The sequence below is a fragment of the Emys orbicularis genome, chromosome 4 (genome assembly GCF_028017835.1).
Source record: "Emys orbicularis isolate rEmyOrb1 chromosome 4, rEmyOrb1.hap1, whole genome shotgun sequence".
NCBI lineage: Eukaryota > Metazoa > Chordata > Testudines > Emydidae > Emys > Emys orbicularis.
The window spans coordinates 78,367,098-78,382,633 of NC_088686.1; the positions used below are offsets into that span (position 1 = coordinate 78,367,098).

Genomic DNA, 15,536 nt, shown 5'->3' on the forward strand with positions numbered 1-15,536 from the left:
AGGGGGCTCCACAGCCGACCCACCGGGTGTTGCTACGGTAGAAAATTCTCCGACGATTGTGCACGCAGCGCGCGCACACCTAATTGGAATAGATATGAGCAAGCACTCGAAGAAGAACCTCTGTGACTTTTCATGCCAATAGAAGTTACTGAAATTAAAGAGCCATAGACTCCATTCCCACCTAGCAGGGATTTCTTTTGTTTAAAGTATACAGAATTTTCTGGAGACTCATGGCACTGACAGGCCATTTACAAGGTATTTACTGTTGGCTAAGAATTTTCCTATAGCTAAAAGGCTTTTCAAAAAGTTATGAGCCTCCAACCTTTTTTAGGCCAGATCCTCAGTGGGTGTAAATTGGTACTGATTTACTGAAGTCAATGGAGCTATGACGACTTATACCAGCTGATCATGTGGCCCTCTTCCCCATGCGATACTTATATATACACACAGTGTTAGGCAAATAGCATAACACAGTGAGGAAAAAAACGAATCCTCTTACCTCATAACCAAACTGTAGTTCATCAGAGGTCAACATGATGATATCATCATCAATGGCCAAGACGGCCTCCGTTTCAATCTCATCATAGGGGAAGAAGCGGTTACTAAGCTTGTTTTCTGTGGTCTTCACAACCTTCAGTGGAACCCGAATCTTTGGCCATAGAGAGTCTGAGGAGAAACATTAAGAGAGAAAGAATTCACTATTAGATTTTGATTCTTATTAAGACTGCATCCCATCCTCAGCTTGATTTTTCCCCTCAGTATTCTAACCCCTCACAAAAGGTTGTGGGTGTTTGATTTATACAGTAACTCCTCACTTAAAGTCATCCCGGTTAACGTTGTTTCGTTGCTGATTAATTAGGGAACATGCTGGTTTAAAGTTGTGCAATGCTCCCTTATAATGTCGTTTGGCAGCTGCCTGCTTTGTCCATTGCTTGCAGGAAGAGCAGCCCATTGCAGCTAGCTGGTGGGAGCTTGGAACCAGGGTGGACCGGCAGCTCCCCGTCAGCTCCCCACTCCACAAAGTTCCCTGTGCAGCAGCCGCCCAGTAGGCTAGCAATTGCCTGGCAGTTCAGCTGTCCCTCCCCCACTGCCATGTGCTGCTCCTGACCTCTGCCTTGGAGCTGCTCCTGGGAGCCTCCTGCTTGCTGTGTGGGGGAGGTGGGGCGCTAATGTCAGGGTGTCCCCCTTCCCCCCTGCTTCTGCACCCCATTTACCCCATCTCCATGGTGGGGGGATGACAGGACAGGGCTCAGGACGGAGGGAGCTTCCTGGGAGCAGTTGCTGTCTCAACTTGATGATCTATTTAACAAGGCAGTTTACTTAGAGTGAGGTCAGTGTACTTAAAGGGGCAATGTGCATCTCTCTCTCTCTCTCACACACAGGGTGTGTGTCTCTGTCTACCATGCTGTCTCCCCTCCCTCCATTTGTGCTGCCTTGTAGAGTGTGAGGCTACATTAACAACAATGGGTTAACCCTTGACGGCTCAGCCAAAAGCTAGTTCATCATTTAGCAGTAAGGCATTCCCTGGGAAATATCCCACCCTCTGACTCCACCACCTCAACCAAGTTTCACAATCATCGCTGTGTACAGTATTAAACTGTTTGTTTAAAACTTATAGTGTGTGTGTGTCTGTGTGTGTGTTTGTTTTGTCTGGTGAAAAAAATGTCCCTGGAACCTAACCCCCCCCCCCATTTACATTAATTCTTATGGGGAAATTGGATTCGCTTAACATAGTTTCGCTTAAAGTCACATTTTTCAGGAACATAACTACAACGTTAAGCAAGGAGTTACTGTACCTTATTTTCAACTAGGCAAAAATAGCAACCAGAGAGATAACCTGTTATATTTCCACAGTGCAATTAAGATCTTTACAAACATATATACACAGGGGTTACTAGGCCTATCACTGAAATGCAGCCACCACTAGCGCAGTATGTGGGAACTGTTTAACAGGACATAGTATTGCTATGTGACAGCTTAAGACAGGAAGCAAATAAGAATATTTTATCCAATTGAAACTGTAGGGAGAATTGAGGGAGGCAGAAAGTAATCACCTGTTCAGAATCTGTTCAGGTCAAAGAATTTGAAGGGGAGTTTACTCTTTACAGCTCCAACAGAGCTAAATACTAAATGCATCAGAGAAAAACAGAGATCGCTAAAAAGTTCATTGCCATTAATGGTTATAGATTGAATTATCACATATGAGAAAATTAATTTGGGGGGAGGGGGGGAGGTCTTCTGAAAAATCTAAGGTATCAGGATTAAACCAAGCTAAAAAAAGAATTCTACAAGTACACCCTATTACACGAACTATGACAAATTATACACAATAGTTTAACTCATAATAAAGTATACATACGCAAATGGAGCATGTCAACTTTGCCATGAGAATATTACAGTTTGGGTTTCTGTGCTTAAATTTGGTAATTGAAACAACTGCATTAACACTTATTTGCAGTTAAAATATATTACAACATGCTACACATGCATCTATTGTTGCAAAACATTGTATTCTATTCTATCAGAGACATAGCTTGAGTAATTAAAAATATTGTAATAAGCACAAAGTAATAGAGCTAAGATTTCAATATTAAGCATCAACTCTTCATTTTCTAAATTTGCATGTTTAAAAACAGTCTTTCTAATGCAAAAGGTTAACAATGGTAGCTATTGCAAAATTGATGGTTCGCAACAGTATCAAATTATCTAAAAGCTTTTTAAAATAAAATAAAATAAAACAGAGCTAACCTTGCCTACTCCACAACCCAGCCAACACTGGTTGGCTGATCTCTTGTAGTCACAGTTGTTTTTTAGGACAATTGGAATGAGGAGAGGGTAGTGACCTCATGAAGAAGGGTGCATAAGAGAAAGTGTAGAAGATGATACAGATATTTGTGGGATAACAGACAATTGGACATTGAAAATTGGTATTAATGATGGAGTGGATTATGCAAGGAAGTAACAAGATACAAGAGCATTAAAAGTAGGGAGGCACATGTTAAATGTATTAAGAACTGGCTAACTGACTCATAAGGTCCACGGGGAATCATAATTGAATGTGGATGCATCTAACAGGGTACTGCAGGGACTGCTAGTAGTCTTGACGTTATTCAACATTTTCAGTGACCTCAAAGCAAATATAAAATCGCTGCTGATAAAATCTGCAGATGGCACCAAGATTGGCAGAACAGTAAATAATGATGAGGACAGGGCAGCCATACAGAGTGACATATGTTTCTTGGTAAGATAGGCCTATTCAAAATAATTGTATTTGGCTCTATTAAAACACAAGTTATACATCCAAGAACAAGGAATGTAGTCCATAGCTACATAACAGGAGACTCTGTCTGGGAAAGCAGTGACTCGGAAAAGGATTTAGGGATCACAATCGACAAGCAACTCCCAGTGCAATGCTGTGGCAAAAAAAGCCCAATGTGATCTTTGAATATCTAAAGAGTAGAGTAGTGAGTAAAAGCAGGGAGGTGACTTTACCTCTGTATAGGGCATTTATAGATTCCAAAGACAGAAGGGACCAGTGTTATCATATAGTCTGACCTCCTGTATGGCACAGGCCACAGAACATCTCCAAAATAATTCCTAGAGCAGAGCTTTTAGGAAAAAAAAATCCAATCTTGATTTCAAAATTGTCAGTGATGGAGAATCCACTACAACCTTTTGTAAATTAGTTTCAATGGTTAATTACCCTCACTGTTAAAAATGTATGCCTTACTTCCCACCTGAATTTATCTAGCTTCAATTTCCAGCCTTTGGACTGCGTTATACTTTTTGGGTGAGACCGACATTGGAAGTTCTAGCGTACACATTTTTAAAAGGTTGTGGAAAAACTGAAGCAGCTGTAGAAAATAGCCACAAAAGTGATTAGAAGGCTGGAGAAAATGCCTTAACACAGTGGCATACGTAAAGAACGCAATCTGTTTAGTTTATCAAAAAGAGAGATGACTTGATTACATTGTGTAAGTCCCTTCATGTGCAGAAAAGACTGGGTACAAAAGAGCTCTTCAACTGAGAGAAGAAAACATAAAAAGAACCAATTTCTGGAAGCTGATGCCAGACAAATTAAAAAAAAATTATATATATATATATATATATATATATAGTACCTTATTTCTAACAGTGAGGGTGATTAACCATTGGAACAAACTACCAAGACAAGTGGTGGATTCTCCACCTTTTGAAGTCTTCAAATCAAGACTGGATGTCATCAGCAGTGACAATGAATGCGGTGGGGAGGGATGTACAAATTATACATGCACACATTCCCAACTCTGTAGAAGTCCAGAATCAGCCCCCAGAGTTGAGTTCCAGCTCTGCTTCTTTTTACGACTTGCAAGTAAACAGACATTCACCCTTTTCCCACTGTCAGTCCATTAACACTAAAATGAGTTCAGAACCTAATTAAAGAGCAGAGACACTGTAATACTGTTAGTTCCACAGGGGAACACACACCCACTTCATTCCAACACTCACACAAGTGGAGCTTGCTGCTGTGGGTGAATGTGCATGTTCTCACTGCCAGCTAGGGCTCTCAAACTTTATGGCTGATACAATACTCAAAAAACTCCCAGAGCTTTGCACAGTTCATAAGCACTGGCGTCCAAACACAAGACTACTTTACTGGGAAAACAAAACCCCCTTTCCAAACCACACTGAAGAATCTTCAGGAGCAGGTTTTTCTTGGAAAGATATTTTGGAAGGAGGGGGCTGGCATGTGTGAGTGGCCAAAAGAAAGGAGAAGCAATAGCATGATATTTACTGGAAATATGATTATTTCAGATTCCTACCCTGAGGTGGTTCTTGAGACTGTAAAACAAACAAACAAACACTTCAGAAAATTCATTTTCATCTGGGTGGTTTTGTGGGACCCATGCTCTGCCTTTGCCACACAAGTGGTTTACATCTGATTCCAGTCTCTCTCCCTCCTTGTATTGGAAGGCAGTGAGATTAACACTAGTGGGTGCTCGAATGACTTGCAACACTCAGTTTTTGTCAGCACCACAGCTCAATCTGCAGACTCCAAAGTAAGTCACAACCAGTCATCAGCTGAAAGGAGGCAGCAAGTGACTTGGGGTCTCAAAGCTATGGAGGATAAAGTAATATGGGGGAAATGAAAGAATCCATGGGGCTCGGAGAGTAGGTGAAGAATTCATCTATATGAACTTTTTATATCCCTGAATAGCAATCAAACTGTGTGTTCACACTCATCCAGCACTACATACTACAGTGCTAAACAAAAGCTACTGGCTCTCAGCCATTCAGGTCATCGGTAGTTAAGCATGCGAAAGCTGCATTGTTCTGACCAGAAACAGTTTTAGGAAATCCTTTGTCATAGTTAGATTCCAGTCAAAGCCCTTGAAGCAAGCAAATTCTAGATTTCACTTTGCATTTGTAAAAACAACAGAAACAGAGTTGCTATTATTTAATGAATAGAAGACTAATAATTTTTCATGGCAATTATTAGTATTTTAATACAAATTCTCAGAACAACAGATTTCTGCACAGCTTAGAGCAAGGTGGCGTATAAGCAAATATGGAATAAAGTTGTATTGATTACTTTCTCTATTTAGGTTAGTAAGGAAGATGGACGTTTTAAAACAACTCTCGCCTTCCTTGCTCTCCATGCTAGTAGATGATCCAACTGATTTGAGCAGAGCGCTGGGTCTCTAATCCTAACCATTATCACCATGACTTACAACACAGTGCAAGAAAACTCCCTCCATTCACCCATTGCTAATCTCAGGTTCTTTTATAAGGAAAAAGTCATTGAAATTCAATGTCTGATTCAGCACTGAGAACATTTATTTTCCCTAGTAACGTTCAATAAAAACTCCAAACATTTTTCATTTTACTAGTCATCCTAACATCAGGAGATAGCAAGCTTTAATAGTTAGAACCATTTATCAGGAGCTAGGACTCTAATGTTCTATTCACAGCTCTGCTACCCATTTACTCTCTAATGTGTAAGTCACTTACACCTCTGCTTCCTTTTATCTATAATCATATGCATCTACCTCACAAAGGTGGTGTAAGGTTTAATGTTTGTAAGACACTTTGAGATCTTTTAGAAGAAACATACCTGTGTATATGAATGGGGTAATACAAATTTAAATAGTTTGTGAGCCCACTAAAGGCCCCTGACTGTCTTCTATGTTTCGGAAGCCACCAGAACCTTGCTAGAGCAGCAGCGTGTATTTGTAACTAGGCCTTAAATGTTCCATACACTTAGGTTGTTTGTATCTCCTTGTGTGGTTCCTTCATATTACATATGTTGTGTAAAAACTAAAAGACAACACTACAGAAGGACAAAGTATTAACTTTGTCCTGTCTACCCCATCCACCCTTTTAGTCCAAGGTATCCACCAAATAAACAATGGTGGAGGTGATACTAATGTCTAAATAAGCCAATCTCAACACAATTAAAAAATATAGTGTAGAGCAGCATTTTGGGCTGATGGCACTATGTAATACCCTGAATAAATGAAATTGCAGCACAAAGTAATAGCCACAGCGATGACCATCCAAAGTAAACACCCTCCAAAGTCATAGGCTTGGGAACAAACATGGGGGGTGCTGGAGGGGAGAGGTTCTTCTTCTGCCTAAAACTAACATGATGAAAACTTGTTGGAAACTTCTATCACATGCTGTATGTATTTTCTTAAACTTCAAAACCAGTAATTTAGACTTAAATGCGAGCAAAAAGGGAGGAGGGAAGTATTTGATAGGATGGAGAGAATTTAAAAAAAAACATTTCTGCCTACACAAATATTCCAGCAGCAGACACTTAGACCACAATATTTATTTTAGTAAATGCAGAGCGAGTGAAAAACATCACTTTCTCCTATAATATTTCAAAGCTTTAAACCATTTTTTATTAATACCGTACACGTAAAGTCATGTTTGTCTGCTGGCACTACAGCTGGGCTGACAACCCATTTACATACAGTTCATATCCCATGCGGTCTAAAGTGACTGTAAGACCAGGATCAGAGAGATGTGTTTAAAGGGGCAGTGAAAAGGGGTTACGTTCAAAATTAGACATGTTTTTAAATGGTTATCAGCCAGGGGATTTCTTCTCAATTTTGTTTCAAAACAAAAATCCACCACTCTTACCAAGAAATTAAATACAAACGCCACTAAAATTTCATGTGGTCTTCAAAAGATTTTTTTTTTTTTTTTTTTTTTTTTGCTGTTAGTGCATTCTTCTGCAGCTGTAATTAAATTCTATTCCTAGAACATTGCTCATGACATGGGTTCAAAGGCAAGGAACCGGGATCTTGTTTTCCTGTGTCATCAAAAAGCATGTCATCTAACACTACACTGGGACATAGGCTTAGCAGTGACTGAATCATCATTGCCACTACTTGTAAGCACCTTGGTTTCGGGGGGGGAGCAGGGAGAGCGCGTCTTCCATTCAAGTACTGGAAGAGCCCAAGCTAAGCTTACTTTACAGAATCTAATAAGATCACAGCTCAAGATGGAAGACTGCAGATCTTAAAATCCAAATCAATGCTTTCCCCCCTAACTTTTTATTATTAATAGGGCTGTCAAGCGATTAAAAAAATTAATCACGATTAATTGTACTGTTAAACAATAACAGAATACCATTTATTTAAATACTTTTGATGTTTTCTACATTTTCAAATATATTGATTTTAATTACAACACAGAATACAAAGTGTACAGTGCTCACTTTAATAAATATTTTCACTGTAAAAAAACAAAATAGTATTTTTCAATTCACCTAATACAAGTACTGCAGTGCAATTTCTTTATTATGGAAGTTGAACTTACAAATGTAGAATAATCTACAAAAAATAACTGCATTCAAAATTAGAACAATGTAAAACTTTAGAGCCTACAAGTCCACTCAGTCCCATTTCTTGTTCAGCCAATCGCTCAGACAAACAAGATTTTTTACATTTGCAGGAGATAATGCTGTCGTCTTCTAGTTCACAATGTCACCTGAAAGTGAGAACAGGCGTTTGCATGGCACTGTTGCAGCTGACGTCGCAAGATATTTACATGCCAGGTATGCTAAAGATTCATATGTCCCTTCATGCTTCATCCACCATGCCAGAGGACATACGTCCATGCTGATGACAGGTTCTGCTCGATAACAATCCAAAGCAGTGAGGACTGACGCATGTTCGTTTTCATAATCTGAGTCAGATGCCACCAGCAGAAGGTTGATTTTCTTTCTTGGTGGTTTGGGTTCTATAGTTTCTGCATCGGAGTGTTGCTCTTTTAAGACTTCTGAAAGCATGCTCCACACCTCATCCCTCTCAGATTTTGGAAGGCACTTCAGATGCTTAAACCTTGGGTCAAGTACTGTAGCTATCTTTAGAAATCTCACATTGGTACCTTCTTTACATTTTTGTCAAATCTGCAGCGAAAGGGTTCTTAAAATGAACAACGTGCTGAGTCATCATCCGAGACTGCTAGAACATGAAATATATGGCAAAATGCAGCTAAAACAGAGTCGGAGACCTAAAGTTCAGTCACAAATTTAATTAACACTTTTTTTTTTTTTTTTTTTTTTAATCGAGCATCATCAGCGTGGAAGCATGTCCTTTGGAATGGTAGCTGAAGCATGAAGGGGCATACGAATGTTTAGTGTATCTGGCACGTAAATACCTTGCAATGCTGGCTACAAAACTCCCATGTGAACGCCTGTTCTTGCTTTATGGTGACATTGTAAATAAGAAGTGGGCAGCATTATCTCCATTAAATGTAAACAAACTTGTATGTCTTAGCGAACGAGAAGTAGGACTGAGTGGACTTGTAGGCTCTAAAGTTTTACATTGTTTTGTTTTTGAGTGCAGTTATGTAACAAAAAGCCCTACATTTGTAAGTTGCATTTTCAGGATAAAGAGATTGCACTACAGTACTTGTATGAGGTGAAGTGAAAAATACTATTTCTTTTATCGTTTTTACAGTGCAAATATTTGTAATCAAAAATAATATAAAGTGAGCAGTGTACACTTTGTATTCTGTGTTGTAACTGAAATCAGTATATTTGAAAATGTAGAAAAACATCCAAAAATATTTAATAAATTTCAATTGGTATTCTATTGTTTAACAGTGTGATTAAAACTGCGATTAATCATGATTAATTTTTTTATCACGATTAATTTTTTTGAGTTAATCGTGTGAATTAACTGTGATGAATCGACAGCCCTATTTATTATTATTATTATTATTATTCCAAACAAAAAATGCCAGAAGGGAGATGTTCTATTACAGGTAGAACATGGATCTAGAAGTAAGGGCTCCTGGTTCTTATCCCTGACTCTGATTCACTGGCATGGTTTTCATCATGTTTGTAATAGGCGGAAGAAAAAGAATTCACTGTATGACCTTGCACACCAAACTTAACCTCTCTCTTACCTCACTATCTAAAACGGTAAAATGGGAATATAGCTCACAGGATGTGTTTTGCCAAGTGTTTTGAGATGCTCAGATGAAAAATGCTACGTAAACATAAAGTATGCAAAGTACTATACTTAAAGCAGTTTGCTCTTTTTGTACATTATAATTAAAGAGTTGTTTACATATTTTTAATTTCTTATTTTAAGGAAGACATGCCAGCTTTCCAGTATTCACAGGGGTGCTGGAACAATTTATATAATGGGGATACTGAGAGCCATCGAATCAAACTATAAACCCTGTACATAATGAAAACCACTTCAACCGAGCAGGGCCAGTGCAAGGAAGTTTCGCGCCCTAGGCGAAACTTCCACCTTGTGCCACTCCCCCACCCAGCTAACCCCCCTTTCCCCCGGCGGCAGCTAACCACATCCACCCGCCCCCCCCCCCCCCACCAGAGGAGCCCCCCCTGCGGCAGCTAACCCCGCCCGCCACCCGGGGAACCCCCCGCGCAGCAGCTAACCCAGCCCGGGGAGCCTGCCCCAGCTCACCTCCGCTCCGCCTCCTCCGCTGAGTACGCCGGCACCGCCCTAATTCTCCTCTCCTCCCAGGCTTGCGGCGCCAATTGGAGGAGAATTAGAGCGGGGGCTGTGTGCTCAGCGGAGGAGGCAGAGTGGAGGTGATCTGGGGCAGGGAGCGGTTCCCCAGTGCGGCCCCCCCCGTTACTGCGGGCGGCCCTCCCCGCGCCCCCTGCCCCAGCTCACCTCCACTCCACCTCCTTGCCTGAACGGGCTTTTAGGCGCCCGCCTAGTTCACCTAGTGCTTGCACCGGCCCTGCAACTGAGCATTCCCAGCACCTCTAGTTCCAGCACCTATGCTATTCAGACTAGAAATCGTCTATATCATTGTTTTTCAAGTGCTACATCCACTTTTTCCTATTTCATATGAACAGGTCTGAGGGTAGCTAAAACTCCCTTACAGAAGTCACAGGTGATTTATATGGCAGCTACTAAGGTATGCTTAGTCATGCAACAACACTGAGTATACAGTAGGTGATCACTTCATAGGAAGGGGGAGAAAATTTATGTGGATAGACACCACTAGCATGTATTTATTTGGTTACGTTTAACCCATTTAAAATTAACATTTTCAACTGACTGACCAATTGCAAAATTTGGCATCCAATTAACTAATTATCAATCAATCAAGCCTCATTTTCAATTCTGAATAAACTGGATTAATCCCATGGCCTATTTTTAGTTTCTTGCACAGTTATAGAAACCATCAAAAAATAGGACACTGATTTTCTTTAGCCTCTGAAAATTGGCCTCCATAATTGCATGTGTTAAAAGGAACACAAATTTATTTAAAAAAAAAAAAAAAAAAAAAAAAAAAAAAAAACCACACTGAAAAGTGATGCAAGTTCCCTGCCCATCCCAGAGCTCCTTGCAGCCTTCCTGACTCTGGTGAGTTTTGGGCAGAGGCAGGTGAGAACATAAAAGAAGAACAGCCATACTGGGTCATGCAGATGGTCCATCTAGCCAAGGACCCTGTCTTCTGACAGTAGCCAGTACCAGGTGCTTCAGAAGGAATTAACAGAACAGGGCAATTATCAAGTGATCCATCCCCTTTCCTCCTCTCCCAGCTTCTGGCAATCAGAGTCTATGGACACCCAGAGCATGGGGCTGCATCCCTGACCATCTTGGCTAATAGCCATTAATGGACTTATCCTCTATGGACTTATCTAATTATTTTTTGAGCCAAGTTATACTTTGGACTTCACAGCATCCCTTGGCAATGAGTTTCATAGGTTGACTGTGCATTGTGTGAAGAACTACTTCCTTTTGCTTGTTTTAAACCTGTCTATTAATTTCATTGGGTAACCACACCTGGTTAGTGTGTTATGTGAAATAGTAAACACTTCTTTATTTGCTTTTTCCACACCATTCATGATTTTAAAGACCACTATCATACCCTCCCTTAGTCACCTCTTTTCCATGCTGAAAAGTCCCAGAGTTTTTAATCTCTCCTCATATAGAAGCTGTTCTAACAGGCGGGAATAACAAAGGGGAGAATACACACAAACGAGGAAGTTAGTTAAACAGAAATTAAAAGGTACAGTAACAAAAGTGAAATCCCTGAAAGCTGCATGGAAACTTTTTAAAGACACCATAATAGAAGCTCAACTTAAATGTATGCCCCAAATTAAAAAACATAGTAAGAGAACCAAAAAAGTGCCACCATGGCTAACCAAGAGAAGCAGTGAGAGACAAAAGAGCATCCTTTAAAAAGTGGAAGTTAAATCCTAGTGAGGAAAATAGAAAGGAGCATAAACTCTGGCAAATGAAATGTAAAAATATAATTAGGAAGGCCAAAAAAGAATTGGAAGAACAGCTAGCCAAAGACTCAAAAAGTATTAGCAAAAAAGAAATTTCAAGTACATCAGAAGCAGGAAGCCTGCTAAATAACCAGTGGGCCACTGGATGATCGAGATGCTAAACGAGCACTCAAGGACGATGAGGCCATTGCGGAGAAACTAAATGAATTCTTTGCATCAGTCTTCACAGCTGAGGATGTGAGGGAAATTCCCAAACCTGAGCCATTCTTTTTAGGTGACAAATTTGAGGAACTGTCCCAGACTGAGCTGTCAATAGAGGAGATTTTGGAACTAACTGATAAATTAAACAGTAATAAGTCACCAGGACCAGATGGTATCCACCCAAGACTTCCGAAGGAACTCAAATGTGAAATTGCAAATCTACTAACTGTAGTTTGTAACCTATCATTTAAATCAGCTTCTGTATGACGGGAGGATAGCTCATATGACACCGACTTTTAAAAGGGGCTCCAGAGGTGATCCTGGCAATTACAGGCTGGTAAGCCTGACTTCAGTACCGGGCAAACTGGTTGAAACTATAGAAAGAACAAAATTGTCAGACACATAGATGAACATAATTTGTTGGGGAAGAGTCAACATGGTTTTTGTAACAGGAAATCATGCCTCACCAATCTACTAGAATTCTTTGAGGGGGGTCAACAAGCATGTGGACAAGGGGGATCCAGTGGATATAGTGTATTTAGATTTTCAGAAAGCCTTTGACATGGTCCCTCACCAAAGGCTCTTATCCTATAACAGTTTACTTTGCGTAAGAGGGAAGGTCCTCTCATGAATTGGTAACTGGTTCAAAGATAGGAAACAAAGGGTAGCAATAAATGGTCAGTTTTCAGAATGGAGAGTGGTAAATAGTGTTGTCCCTCAGGGGTCTGTACTGGAACCAGTCCTATTTAACATATTCATAAATGATCTGGAAAAAGGGGTAAACAGCAAGGTGGCAAAATTTGCAGATGATTCAAAACTACTCAAGATAGTTAAGTTCCAAGCAGACTGCGAAGAGTTACAAAAGGATCTCTCAAAACCGGGTGAGACTGGGCAACAAAATGGCAGATGAAATTCAATGTTGATAAATGCAAAGTAATGCACATTGGAAAACATAATCCCAACTATACATATAAAATGATGGGGTCTATGTTACCATTCAAGAAAGATCTTGGAGTGATTGTGGATAGTTCTCTGAAAACATCCATTCAATGTGCAGCGGTAGTCAAAAAAGCTAACAGAATATTGAGAATCATTAAGAAAGGAATAGATAATAAGATAGAAAATATATTGCCTTTATATAAATCCATGGTACACCCACATCTTGAATACTGCGTGGAATTCTGATCGCCCCATCTCAAAACAGATATATTGGAATTGGAAAAGGTTCAGAAAAAGGAAACAAAAATGATTAGGGGTATGGAAAGGCTTCCATATGAGGAGAGATTAATAAGACTGGAACTTTTCAGCTTGGAAAAGAGACGACTAAGGGGGGATATGATAGAGGTCTATAAAATCATTACTGGTGTGGACAAAGTGAATAAGGAAGTGTTATTTACTCCTTCTCATAACACAAGAACTAGGGGTCACCAAATGAAAGTAATAAGCAGCAAGTTTAAAACAAAACAAGGTAGTATTTTTTTCACACAACACAGTCAACCTGTGGAACTCCTTGCCAGAGGATTTGTGAAGGCCAAGACTATAACAGGGTTCAAAAAAGAACTAGATAAATTCATGGATGATAGGTCCATCAATGGCTATTAGCCAGGATGGGCAGGGATGGTGTCCCTAGCCTCTGTTTGCCAAAAGCTGGGAATGGGCAACAGTGGATGAATCACTTGATGATTATTTGTTCTGTTCATTCCCTCTGGGGCATCTGGCATTGGCCACTGTCAGAAGACAGGATACTGGGCTAAATGAATCTTTGGTCTGACCCAGTATGGCCATTCTTATGTTACATATCCTTATTCATTTTTGTTGCTCTTCTCTGTACCTTTTTCCATTCTAATATATCTTTTTTGAGATGGGGCGACCAGAACTGCATGCAGTATTCAAGATTCGGGCATACCATGTATTTATATATATTTTCTGTCTTATCTATCCATCCCTTTCCTAATGGTTCCTAACATCGTTCGCTTTTTTGACTGCTTCTGCACATTGAGCGGATGTTTTCAGAGAACTATCTGCAATGACTCCAAGATCTCTTTCTTGAGTGGTAACAGCTAATTTAGACTCCCTCATTTTGTATGTATAATTGGGATTATGTTTTTCAATGCGCATTACTTTGCATTTATCAACACTGAATTTCATCTGCCATTTTGATCCCCAGTCACTCAGTTTTGAGAGATCTCTTTGCAACTCTTCAGTCTGCTTTGCACTTAACTATCTTGAGTAGTTTAGTATCATCTGCAAATTTTGCCACATCACTGTTTACCCCTTTTTTCAGATCATTTATGAATATGTTGAACTGCACTTGTCCCAGTAAAGATCTTTGGGGGGCACCACTACTCACCTCTCTCCATTCTGAAAACTGACCATTTATTCCTACTCTTTGATTCCTGTGTTTTAACCAGGAGAGGACCTTCCCTCTTATCCCATGACTGCTTACTTTGCTTAAGAGCCTTTGTTTGGTGAGGGACCTCATCAAAGGCCTTCTGAAAGTCCATACACACAATCTACACTGCATCACCATTGTCCACATATCTGTTGACCCCCTCAAAGAATTCTAATAGATTGGGGAGACATAATTTTCCGTTACAAAAGCTGTGTTTACGTTTCCCAAACAAATTGTGTTCATTGTATGTGTCTGATAATTCTGTTCTTCACTATAGTTTCAACCAATTTTCCTGATACTCAAGTTAGGTTTACCAGCCTGTAATTCTCAGGATTGCCTCAGGAGCCTTTTTAAAAATTGGTGTCACATTATCTATCCTCCAGTCATCTGGCAGAGAAGCTAATTTAAATGATAGGCTACATACCATACTTGTTAGTGCTGCAATTTCAAGTCTGAGTTCCTTCAAAACTCTTGGGTGAATGTGATCTGGTCCTGGAGACTTATTACTGTTTAATTTATCAGTTAGTTCCAAAATCTCCTCTAGTAACATCTCAATCTGGGACAGTTCCTCAGAAGCATCGTCAGTTGCAGTTTCACTATATCATTCTAACTAAACCAATCAAAGAGTTTGGGTCCCACATATCTGAGATGCCATCTGTCCCTGTATCACATGGCAACAATTAAGATCAGCTTCAAATTCTTATATCGGGGCCAAAAAGCAGGACATTCTTGGTAGAGGCCCTTTGACTGGAATTCACTTTCAACCCTGGGTCTGACAGAGTCTGTAGTTGTTGACTTTTAGGATCCATTGCAAAGTTTATCTTTCTACTTAGGCTATTAATAATTTGGGGCCTGACTAGGGAGTATTCTAGTCTTTTGGGGACGGGGAGTTTTTAGTGAACATTATGGCATCTTCAATTTTGAAAATGTATTTTTATTCTGTATTGTTCATAAGCCTAGAGAACTCTGGTTCGGCTTCTATAAAGTCATATTTCATCCATTAACAGCATCTACAGGGATTTTAAAATTTGCATTTAATTTGACCCTATTCTTTCCTAAATAGAGAAGAGAGAGTTCATTTTGCTTCTTTTTGACTGTTTAGTTATGTGATGTTCTGTGCAAATATAAAACCCTTGATTATACAACCCAGTCTCAAAGTGAGTGATAATTTTAAGCAGGAAAAGCATTTGGTATAGTTTTAATTTATAAAATTACTCTGGA

General features: G+C 39.8%; 1 protein-coding gene across 1 annotated transcript in view; it reads right to left on the minus strand.

Annotated features, from left to right (window-relative positions):
- Positions 1–15,536, minus strand: part of EXT2 (exostosin glycosyltransferase 2) — a 109,642-nt gene that overhangs the window by 27,277 nt on the left and 66,829 nt on the right. The window contains exon 10 of the mRNA XM_065403525.1: positions 500–666. Coding sequence (XP_065259597.1) covers positions 500–666 — 167 coding nt within the window. The remainder of the gene's footprint in view (positions 1–499; positions 667–15,536) is intronic.